The sequence below is a fragment of the Carlito syrichta genome, unplaced genomic scaffold (genome assembly GCF_000164805.1).
Source record: "Carlito syrichta isolate Samal-C Ts95f unplaced genomic scaffold, Tarsius_syrichta-2.0.1 Scaffold304341, whole genome shotgun sequence".
In the NCBI taxonomy this organism is placed as follows: domain Eukaryota; kingdom Metazoa; phylum Chordata; class Mammalia; order Primates; family Tarsiidae; genus Carlito; species Carlito syrichta.
The window spans coordinates 168269-180684 of NW_007248437.1; the positions used below are offsets into that span (position 1 = coordinate 168269).

Sequence of the window (12416 nt, forward strand, 5' to 3'; positions counted from 1 at the left end):
AAAAAATCAACCCGGGCATGGTAGCGCATGCCTGTAATTCCGGATACTTGGAAGGCTGAGGCGGAAGGATCGCCAGAGCCCAGCAGGTCGAGGCTGCGGTGGCCAGGAGCGGCCACTGCACTCCAGCCTGGGCGACAGAGTGAGACTCCAACTCAAAAAAAAAAAAAAAAAAAAAAAAATCCAAACAATTTCAGATAATAAAAGCTAACTGTTACTGGGCGTTTGCTGTGTTTCAGGTACTGGGGTTAGGTGCCTTACATATATTTTTCTCATTGAGTCCTTGCCCTATGTGGAATACACTCCCTTCTGCAGATGAATGAATGAAGATACCGAGAGATGATCCTACTGGCCTAAGGTGGAGCTAGTAAGCCACACAGCTGGGACACAGATCAAGGATACCTGTGCCTTGACCCACCTATATCAAAACTGATCACTTCCCTTGCTTGCTTCCCAGGGAGTTTTGTGTATATGGGGTGGGGGTGTCTTCTTTCACTGCAAAAACGTGTATTTTTGTATACTTTATAAAAATGCTTCCTTTTATATTATAAAACATTTCTAAAAATGACATTATACTCAAGATTGTTCAGCTTATTCCTTTCATTTCTCAAGATATTGTGACCTTCATTTTTTTCTTTTGTCAGTATGTATGAAAATCTGCCTTATTCTTTGTAACAGTGACAAAAGTATTCTGTGGTGTGGTCATGTGTATTTTTGGGTATTAACATGTGGCTCTCCCAGAGCGTCCCGCCAACGTTTATACTCACCAGTGACTAGGAACGCCTTCCCAATGTAAGTCTTTATTCATTAGTCTTTTTTTTTTTAAACATATTTATTTTTAGAAATGAGGTCTTACTACATTGCCTAGGCTGGTGTCAAACTCCTGGGCTCAACCAATCCTCTTGCCTTGGCCTCCCAAAGTGCCACCATGCCACCCTCACCAGTCTTTTATTCAAGAGCTGATTAAAAAGAGCTGGCATGCTGGCTGAGCCCTTTTTTCCCCAGAAGCCTCATCTCTGCCCTGGAGAGCTGCTCCCACAACTGCACCCGACCGCGGGCTGCCAGCCTCGTAGACTTGAGTCTGCAGCCTCCCTGGCAGAGTGTGGACTGAGTAGAGATGATTCATTGTCAGTTGCTGGGCACCTGGCAGGCCCCTGGAGATTACTGTGGCCCAGAAGTAACCAGCATTTTCCCCTGCAGGAGTGTTACCTGGAGGGTGACCAGACAAGCCTATACCATGCTGCCAAGGGACTGATGACCCTGCAAGCTCTGTACGGAACGATCCCCCAGATCTTTGGGAAAGGAGAATGCGCTCGGGTGAGAACCATCTGTTTTCTGCTTGTGAGGGAGGGGCTCCCTCTTTTCCCAAGAGTGGGGAGGAATGGGAACTCCTTACAGACACAGTCTTCATTATTTCATTATTTGCATATTCTGTATTTGTGAACTTGCCTAATTATTAGTGCATTTATAAACCCTAAAATCAGTACTCATGGTGCTTTTGTGGACATGCACAGAGGGGGTAAAAAATCTGATTCACAGCCGGGCTCTGTGGCTCAGCCTGTAATCCCACGCCTTGGGAGGCTGAAGTGAGTGGATTGCCTGAGCCCGCGGGTTCGAGACCCGCCTGGGCAACTTGGTGAGACCTTATCTCTACAATAAATCAAAAAATTAGCTGGGTGCGATAGTGCGCGCCTGTAATTCCAGCTACCTGGAAGGCTGAGGCGGAAGGATCGCTGGAGCCCAGCAGGTCGAGGCTGCGGTGGCCAGGAGCGGCCACTGCACTCCAGTCTGAGCGACTCAGTGAGACTCCAACTCAAAAAAAAAAAAAAAATCTGCGCATGCATATTCCCAAATAAGGCAAGGTGACACTCTGCCTTCTTGTTTTAGCTCTCAGACTGCAATCAAGTGTCCTTTTCACAGTCTATTTAATGTCAGTACCTGTGTGAGAGACCCTTTGTTTAGGGATAAGTCATGGAGCTGCTGGCTGTGAGTTCAGTCTGAACAAATCAAGTATATTAAGTCAGGTGACTTTAAACAGAAATATATAAGTAAAATAAGGTTATATACAGTATTGTTATAGTCACAAGTAAAAAAAAGGAAATAAAAAACAAATTTATGAACTGATCAGTTGACAAAAATGTTGTGACCAGATGCTTCCAGGAACATAACTCAGTATTTCCCCTAGGAGCAATGATTCCATATTCACTAATTCAGGGTGTGCAATGACTTTATAGAACATAGCTACCACGAATAACAAGAAAAGACCACGTCTGATTTTATGCCTCGTTGGGAAATAGCCGCTGTGCTGGCTCAAGTCTGAGTGTGGGTGGCCAACAGCAGTGCTTTTCTAGAGCTGCTTATTTCTTACCACGTATCCTTCCACTTTCTTTCTTCTTTTTTATGTTTTTTGTTGTCATTCTGTTTTTAGTCAAATTTTGAAATCTGCTAGTTCCCAGGAGGGCCCCACCCGATCCTATGTTTTGTTTTCAGCAAGTGGCCAATATGATGATCAGGATGAAGAGAGAGTTTACAGGAAGCCAAAATTCCATATTTCCTGTTTTTGATAATCTCTTGTTACTTGATCGAAATGTGGATTTATTAACGCCTCTTGCCACTCAGCTGACGTATGAAGGACTCATTGATGAAATTTATGGCATTCAGAACAGTAAGTAAAGTGATGTCTGTTTCACTAGTAGGTAATCTGATAAAAATATCCTTTATGTGAAGGCTATCATTTTTATATTGTATACTTAAGCATTATTGGAAGGTAAAGGTCCAACTCTTTTTTTTTTCCATTTGTCACTCAGGCTGGAGTGCAGTAGTGCAATCATAACTCACTATAACCACAAACTCTTGGCCTTAGTGATCCTCCTGCCTCAGCTTCCCAAGTAACTGGGATTACAGGTGTGCACCACCATGCCCAGTTAAGTTTTTCATTTTTTGTAGAGACAAGGTCTTGCTATATTGCCCAGGCTAGTCTCAAACTCCTGTCCTCAAGCAGTCACCCCACTTTGGCCTCCCAAAGTGCTAGGACTACAGTGTGATCCAATTTTAGTGATAATTTCAAAATGTTTATTAACACAAACCGTTTTTAAACTTTTTAAAAACTTTTCTAACTCTCGGCCCAAGTAAATGCAAAACCTGAGAATACCTTTTGAAGAATCAGCCCAAAAAGGGAAGGAAGAAGTGTTGTATACAAATTTGTACTGCCATTTATTTACTGGAATTTTTAAAACAATCTTGATGGTTGAGAACATTATAAAATTTATGGAACCATTAAAATAATAAATATGGAACATGAAAAGCTGTATAGCCATATTTCTTTCAATTATAAGTTATATATTTATGTATGAGAGGGGACCCAAAAAACCCAGAATGTATTTATTAAAAAATTGTGTATTTATTCTTACATGTTTAACCTGTGGTTACCTTCAAAGTACTCTCTGTTTAATGCAGTACACCTATTGAGACGCTTTTCCACTGCTCAACACTCATTGCTCTTTAGTCCTTCTGCCATTTTTGTTTCACCTCTTCCACATCAGCAAAGCATTTCCCTTTGAGAACTTTTCTCATCTGGGGAAACAAAAAGTCACTTGGGGTGAGATTGGGATATGGGGATGGTGGGACATGGGGGCCATGCCATTTTGGTCAAAAACTGCCGAACACTTCAGCATGCTGTGGGCAGGTGCATTGTCATAGTGGAAGAACAAGTCACCTGTTTGCCACAACTTGGGACCTTTCTTCTGCAAAATTGTGATACAACCTTCTCAAAACTTCTAGGTAAAAACTTTGGTTGATGTGGAAGAACACATTCTGAGTGTACTACAACATAACTCCATGTTTTTTTAGTCCCCTCGTGTGTGTGTGTGTGTGTGTGTGTTGTATGTTATATATGATATATGTGTGTATATGTGTGCATATGTGTATTCCAAACCCTGCATATAATATATATCACATATCTACATACATAATATGTGTAAAAGTACTAAATAGGAATATCGGAAAATAGGCCAGGTGCCTATAATCCCAGCACTTTGGGAGGCCAAGTTGAAAGGATTGCCTGAGCCCAGGGGTTCGAGACCAGCTTGGGCAACTTGGCGAGACCTTGTCTCTACAGTAAATTAAAAAAAATTCGCTGTGTGTGGTGGCGTGTGCCTGTAGTTACAGCTACTTGGAAGGCTGAGGCTAAAGGATCACCTTAGCCCAGCAGGTCAAGGCTGTGGTGGCCAGGAGTGTGCCACTGCACTTCAGCCTGTGTGACAGAGTGAGACTCCAACTCAGAAAAGAAAATAGGAAAATAACTGGAGGAGGAATAATCAGATCCTGCCTTGAAAGGGTCATTTTCTTCAATAAAGGTGTTTCCTTTGCATTGAAATCAAAGAGTATGTGAAATAACAAAAATGCTGACTTTTGACTTTCAGACACTAAGATTAAATGACATCTGTGCAAACTGCAGTTTTCAGTGATACCAGGGTTGGCCAGAAGTCTAGTTCTTGTCCCCTGTGCTCAGGGGACAAGAATCAGCCACAAATGACACTGCCGTGTGGGAAATCCACATCCTGGTGACTGGCAGTAGTTCAGCAAAGCTATGGAAGAGGTGGCATTTGTGTTGGGTTTGGAAAGAAGGGTAGGATTTAGGTGGAGGTCCGGGGGGTGGGGGCAGGCAGCATAATGAATGCAGGAATGATGTATGTGTACTAAATGCTACAAATTGTTCACTATAAAGTATCTAAAAGTGGTAAATTTAGTGTGTGTATTTTGCCACCAGAATGAATGAATGATTAATGTGGATGAGTGGAAGGCTGAGGGAACAGAGAAGAAGAGACAGTCATGAAGAGGTGATTCTACCAAACAGTCTTCAAGGTCTTTAATGATAAGGTTGTATAAAGTTATTTTTTTTTTTTTGAGTTGGAGTCTCACTCTCGCCCAGACTGGAGTGCAGTGGCCGCTCCTGGCCACCACAGCCTCGACCTGCTGGGCTCTGGCAATCCTTCCACCTCAGCCTTCCAAGTAGCTGGAACTACAGGCGTGCGTTACCGTGCCTGGCTAATTTTTGATTTATTGTAGAGGTGAGGTCTCGCCAAGTTGCCCATGCGGATCTCGAACCCGCGGGCTCAGACAATCCACTCAACTCACCTCAGCCTCCCAAAGTGCAGGATTACAGGCTGAGCCACCAAGCCCGGTATATAAAGTCTTTTATTAAATTATTTGTTCCAAAAATTGACACCTTAAATAATTCTTAAAACTCTGTTTATTGATAGAGGAATTCATTTCAGCAGAGCCCTATGCTGGGCCATGGTGGGAATCAAAGAAATGACGGGTGTTCCCAGAGTGTGTGCCACCCAGGAGAGCATGAAAGAAGCACTTGAGTTAAGCTGGGGAAGGGTCTGGGAGGGACAGCTGAGCAGGAGGGGTGAGAAGAAGGAAGAGACTTTCCAGGAAGAGCAAGCATATGTGTAAACTCAGCCTTTTTGGAGCAAGTTTCTTCAGGACGTAATGATTAAAGAAAAACTGGAAAAATCGAAGAAAAACCACAGATCCCTTGTTATCCCTCCAGTCCTGCCCTACCTCCTGCAGCCCCAACCTTGGGACAACAAATCTTTGGTATATTTTCTTATAGTCCTTTTTTTTTTTTTTTTTTTGCAGAGTTAGTTTAACAAAGAAATGAATCAGATTGTACAAATTGTTTTGAACCTCATTTTTCATTTGGCATGTTAATGAGCATTTTCCAAGTGTATGCCTCATTTAGTAGTTATGTTAAAATCCACAGTGTATTTTATGCCCTGGTTTGCAGTCATTCCCCTAGTGTTGGGCATTCAAGGTTTTTTTTTGTTTTGTTTTATTTTTAATGATTATAAAAGCATTTGGGCCGGGCTCAGTGGCTCAGCCTGTAATCCCAGCATTTTGGGAGGCCGAGGCAAGTGGACTGCCTGAGCCCACAGGTTCAAGACCAGCCTGGGCAACTTGGTGAGACCTCGTCTCTACAATATAAAATAAAAAATAGCCGGGTGTGGTAGTGCGCATCTGTAGTTCCAGCTACTCGGAAGGCCGAGGCGGAAGGATCACTGAATCCCAGAAGGTCGACGCTGGGGTGGCTGTGAGCGTGCGTGCCACTGTACTCCAGCCTGGGTGAAGGAGTAAGACTCCAACTCAAAAAAAAAAAAAAAAAAAGCATCTGTATGCATAGGATCCCTGGATTCCCTCCCTGATGCAGGATTTTTGGGGTTAAAAGATGTTAACTTTGTAAGGCACTTGGTTCATGTTGCCAAACTGCTTTACTAAAGAGTTACACCAGCTCATGTGCCATGAGCAGTTCATGAGGGCATATGGGGTATACCAGAGAAACAGACTAAATTGGTTTGGTGGGAGCAGGTTTGGGTAAAGTAGATTAAGGCACTTTGCCAAGGAGCTGGATACCATATTAAGGAATTTGGAAGCTTATTCTAGATCAGAGTGGGCAACTTTTTCTCTAAAGACCTATATAATAGATATTTTAGGCATTTGATTGTTATACAGTGCAATTCATGCAGGGGAATCTCCTTACCTTTGCCATGTAGTGTGGAAGAAGTCATAAGCAATACAAAAAGAATAGGTGGCTGTGTATGTACCAATAAAACTTTTTTATTTACCAAAACAGAAATTGGGCAGAATTTGGCACTCAGGTCAAAGTTTCTCATCCTTGTTCTAAGAGTGACTTTCAGACTATTTTAGATTACAACTCACAGTAAGAAATATATTTTATATCATGCCCCAGTATATGTACATATGTATTTGTGTACACATGTGAAACTGAAGAAAATTTTACTTAAAAAAAACCCCGAAAACCACCACCTTTCCTTACTTCATGTGATATGCTTTGGTATTTTCTGTTCTATGTTGTTTTTGTTACTGTTGTTGTTTTGTTTTTGTTTTTAAGATGCTACTTGCAATCCATCAACTTGATTTCATGATCCACTAATGGGACATGACGTACAGTTTGAAAAACACTAAAAGACAGTGGGGAGATCCTTGTAAGTTTTTTGTAGAAAAGTGACCTAATTCTCTAATGAGTTTAGGAGTTGGATATGGCTGCAAGGCTTTTATATAAGTGCCTCAAAGAAAATTAGAACCATGGTATCAATATTCAAGAGTCACCACTCCCTGTACTTTGATCATGAAAAATCAAAAGCTCAGAGCTGTGCACTGTTTGCCATCTTGTGTTCTCTCCTGAATTGGAATTCTGTTCTGTGCTTGGGCACTTGATTTGTTCTTCAGTAATTGCACACAGGCGCTTATTCTCTTCCATTGTTGTTAGGCTATGTGAAGTTACCTCCAGAGAAATTTGCACCTAAGAAACAGGGTGATAGTGGGAAGGATCTCCCCACGGAAGCCAAGAAGCTGCAGCTGAATTCTGCAGAGGAACTCTACGCCGAGATCCGAGACAAGAACTTCAATGCTGTGGGCTCCGTGCTTAGCAAGAAAGCAAAGATCATCTCTGCAGCGTTTGAGGTGAGGCAAGTTTGGGGTGTCATCCTGCAACTCTAGGTCTCGACTAAGTGCCCACCCTGAAGGTAATAAGAGCTCCAAAAATATGCAACTATAATTAAGCAGGGAGGGCTTCTGTATAACCTTTCTCACCCTCAGCAACTGCAAATTCATTATTGGAAGGCCCAAGGTTTTCTTTCATTTTAAACTTTTTCCCAGACTCAAGGCAAAAGGTGTGTAAAGTTTTTCTCCCTTTTGGGGGTTGGGGGGAGTTGGTGGAGGGTGCAAGTGTGTGCAGATTACACACTGTCATCATAAACATTTGCTTTATCTTCTTTTTTAATTATTTCCTATCTCACCTGAGAGGAAGCCATCTGTTCTACAAATATAAGATCCTCTTTAATAGAACTTGTTTAGTTTAGATTTTTTTTAATATCCAAAATGTGTTTATTGGGGTAAAAGCATCTTGACCGGGGTGCTTTTAGTGCTGCTTCCTCCTGAAGGAACATTCTCCTGTGAGCCTTGCTTTTCCTCCTGTAGGCTGACAGAGGACAGTGGAGCAGCCAACACACAAAACTACTGTTTGCGCATGGCTGAAGACTGTGGTGATTTTATAGCATCTTGGGTATTTCATGTCCGTGAAAGAGTTGGGGCTCTGCTTCTTATGTTTCCTCTTCTCCTCCTCTAGAGAGGAATGAAGGAGATCATTTCCAAGAGGCATGTTCTCATGGGTAGGTTGTCACCACCGGAAAGGCTACTTTAAACTCCAGGTTTAGCCGGACATGGTGGTTCAAGCCTGTAATCCCAGCATTTTGAGAGGCCGAGGTGAGAGGATTGCCTGAGACCAGGAGTTTGAGGCCAGCCTGGGCAACTTGGCGAGATCTCATCTCTACAATAAATCAAAAAATTAGCTGACCATGATGGCATGCACCTGTGGTTCCAGCTACTTGGAAAACTGAGGCAGAAGGATTGCCTGAGCCCAGCAGGTGGAGGCTGCGGTGGCTGTGAGCGTGCCTCTGCACTCCAGCCTGGGCGATAGAGTGAGACTCCAACTCAGACAAAACCAAACCAAACCAAAAAAACCTCTTGGCTGAGCGTGGGGGCTCAAGCCTATACAGCACTTTGGGAGGCAGAGGCGAGAGGGTTGCCTGAGCTCAGGGGTTCAAGGCCAGCCTGGGCAACTTGGTGAGACCTCATCTCTACAGTAAATCACAAAAACTAGCCAGGCATGGTAGTGTGTGTCTGTAATTCCAGCTACTTGGAAGGCTGAGGTGGAAGGATTGCCGAAGCCCAGCAGGTCAAGGCTGTGGTGGCTGTGAGTGTGCCACTGCACTCCAGCCTAAGCGACAGAGTGAGACACCAACTCAAAAAAAACAAAAAACCTCCAAGTTCATCCAACATGACCATGGCAGGGGAAGGCAGCATGTGCTGTAGGTGATAATGAGATTGAAATCCCTGGCAGCCCAGAGCTTTTAAAATTGGTGGCTTCATTATCACCTTCCTGTCTCCTCTTGCCCATTCACTGGTTTATTCTTGGTGAAGCACCTCTTTTGAAGCATGGGAATTCATAAGATAATAAATTCTGAATATTTAGACTTTAATTGGAAGAGCTTTTTTTTTTTTTTGGAGTCTTACTTTGTCACCCAGGCTAGAGTGCAGTGACACACTTATGGTCACCGCAGCCTCGACCTGCTGGGCTCGGCCTTCCAAGTGGCAGAACTGCAGGTGCATGCCACCATGCCTGGCTAATTTGTCTTGATTTATTGTAGAGATGGGGTCTTACCAAGTTGCCCAAGCTGGTCTTGGACCTCCTGGGCTCAGGCAATCCTCTTACCTCCACTGGGATTACAGGTGTGAGCCACCATGCCTGACCTGGAAGAACTTTTGAGAACTAATTTTTTACTGACAATGTGGGTCCAGATTTTATCTTTCTTTCTTTTTTTTGAGTTGGAGTCTCACTCTGTCACCCAGACTGGAGTGCAGTAGCCGCTCCCGGCCACCGCAGCCTCGACCTGCTGGGCTCTGGTGATCCTTCTGCCTCAGCCTTCCAACTAGCTGGAATTACAGGCACATGCTAACACGCCCAGCTGATTTTTTTTTTTTTTTTGATTTATTGTAGAGATGAGGTCTCGTCAAGTTGCTCAGGTGGGTCTCGAACTTGCGGGCTCAGGCAGTCCACTCACTTCGACCTCCCAAAGTGCTGGGATTACAGGTTGAGCCACCAAGCCTGGCAGATTTTATCTTTCTTAAGAATTGTATTCATTAATTTTCACATTTCCGAAGTTACTTTGGTTTAAATTATTAAATTTTGCCAAAAATACTCTTAATCAATAAACCAGATTCACTTTATTCACTGACTGTACTCAAGCCTGAGGTTCAGCAGTAGGAATGGATTTTTTACTGTTCCATAGGAAACTTTTTACTATTTTTAGTCTCCTCTAAATATAATATAATTTTTCATCTTAGTTTTTAACTCAGGAATTTATATTATTTACCTAATACTGTCTACCAATACTCAGATGCCCATAAAATACTGATACGATGTGTGACCCGGTACATGGGAAGAGACTTTTAGGCATTTGCTCTCTAAAACTGAACAGTGGCTCATGCTTATAATCCCAGCGCTTTGGGAGGCTGAGGCAGGAGGATTGCTTTAGGCTGGGAATTTGAGACCAGCCTGGGCAACATAGCAAGATCTTGTCTCTATAAAAAAAATAATTAATTAAAAAAAAAAAACATTCGCTTATGGTCCTAGCTTCTTGGGAGACTGAGGTGGGAAGATTACTTGAACCCAGGAGTTCAAGGTCGTGATAAATTATGATCATGCTATTGCACTCCAGCCTGAGTAACAGATTGGGACCCTATCTCTTTTTAAAATAAAAAAAAGTGGACCAGGCACAGTGGCTCACGCCAAAATCCCAGCACTTTGGGAGGCCGAGGTGAGAGGATTGCCCGAGCCCACAGGTTCGAGACCAGTCTGGGCAACATGACAAGACTTCATCTCTACAATAAATAAAATAATTAGCCAGGTGTGGTGGCGCACACTTGCATTCCCAGCTACTTGGAAGGCTGAGGCCAAAGGATCGTCTGAGCCCAGCAGGTCGAGGCTGTGATTGCCATGAGCATGCCACTGTACTCCAGCCAGGCAACAGGGTGAGACTCTGACTCAAAAAAAAAAAAAAAAAAAGTGTTAATTTAGGAAACCGACCCATGAACTCTATATTTCAGTGACATACTTCTCTTTTTGTTTTTCTGTATACTGTTGGAGCAGGGTTTGGCCTAATTTATTTGTATTTCATTCATTCTTTCTTAAATTAAGCATCCTCTGAACAATACAAAGAACAAACCACTTAAAAACAAAATATCTTCCCTGCTTGATGGTGATGCTCTCTTGTTCGTTTCAGGAAAGACACAACGCTAAAACAGTGGGAGAGATCAAGCAGTTTGTTTCCCAGTTGCCACATATGCAGGCAGCAAGAGGCTCACTTGCAAACCATACCTCGATTGCAGAGTTGATCAAAGATATCACTAGTGAGTATCCTTTAGAATGATTATTTCTGTCTGAGGCCAAGTTTCACACACAGTGTGCAACACCACGGTCATCAGCGCCATGTTTCCCTTGAGAAAGTCAGCTCTATTTTAATACTGTGTATTATTCTCAACTTTAAGTATATGTGTGATAATAATTAAGAATGTTCTATTCATGGTTAACTCCATTTTTTTCATTATTAATCATATAAAAATATTTGGAATATAGATAAGAGAAAAAAATTATCCATGAGTTTGCCATCATAATATGGGATGGTTAATTTTTTTAGTCTAGTTTTTTCCTTTAGTGAAGGATTACTTAACTGGAGCAATGTGATGTTTCTGGTTTTTTTTGTTTTTTCTTTGAAAACTGTCTGCAGAATTAGTACAGAGCGCATATGCTGAGTATCATGAAAGATCTCAGAAGGTGTCTTTTAAACCAGACACAAGTTTGTTCTTTGCACTTGGAGACATCTTACGGGTCACCTATCAGCAACTCGACTGCACTTTTTTATGAAATAAGTGAAAATGGAATCACTTTGTATTAAATAGAATATAACATTGGAACCAATTATTTTATTGTAATGATATTTGGCTTATAATGGAATTTTGGACATTGAGAAACTTATTTATAACAAAATAAACAAAATTTTATATCTTATATTTTTCTAGCATGTGAAATAGTCACCGACATGCATTGCAGGTTCATTGATACCTGTTGTGCAAGAGTAATTTATTTGACATCTTCCACTTGGTATTTTTCTATTTGAGCAGGCAGTACTGTCTCATTTTCTTCCACCTACATTAATAATATGTAATTAATAATATATAACTTATTGTCTAGTCTGTGCACCACTGTGAAAGCACTTCACACATTCTCTTTCTATGTAACGCCAGCTGAATATTTTTTTAATGTATTACTCAGTATATATTCCATCCTTTTTTTTTTTTTTTTGAGTTGGAATCCTGCTCTGTCGTCCAGGCTGGAGTGCAGTAGCATGCTCATGGCCGCCTCAGCCTTGACCTGCTGGGCTCAGGTGATCCTTCTGCCTCAGCCTTCTTGGTAGCTGGAACTACAGGCACGTGCCACCATGCCTGGTTTATTGTAAAGATGAGCGCTCGCCAAGTTGCCCAGGCTGTTGTCGAACCCGTGGGCTCAGACAATCCTCTCATCTCGGCCTCCCTTAGTGCTGGGATTGTAAGCGTGAGCCACCATGCCTGGCCTTATTCCTTCTTGATTTACTTTTTAGTGCAATTTGAACAGAAAACTTCAATGAAACATACATTTTTCAGAAATTTGCACTGGCATAAGTTTGTCTTGTATAATCACCAGCAGTCTCTTTATATCTCCTGAGAAGGAACATCTGAGTGGTTTGCTAGATTTACAACGCCCTCTCAGAGAACATCCAAGTGCAATGGGTTAAATA

The 12416-nt window shown here is 42.2% G+C and overlaps 1 protein-coding gene across 2 annotated transcripts in view; it reads left to right on the forward strand.

Annotated features, from left to right (window-relative positions):
• VPS33A (VPS33A, CORVET/HOPS core subunit) overlaps window positions 1–12416 on the forward strand; it is a 32592-nt gene that overhangs the window by 11044 nt on the left and 9132 nt on the right. The window contains exons 5-8 of one of the 2 annotated variants that reach the window (XM_008059736.1): window positions 1198–1314; window positions 2488–2662; window positions 7292–7485; window positions 10866–10992. In XM_008059736.1, coding sequence (XP_008057927.1) covers window positions 1198–1314; window positions 2488–2662; window positions 7292–7485; window positions 10866–10992 — 613 coding nt within the window. The remainder of the gene's footprint in view (window positions 1–1197; window positions 1315–2487; window positions 2663–7291; window positions 7486–10865; window positions 10993–12416) is intronic. The other variant, XM_021713209.1, reaches the window with a different exon arrangement.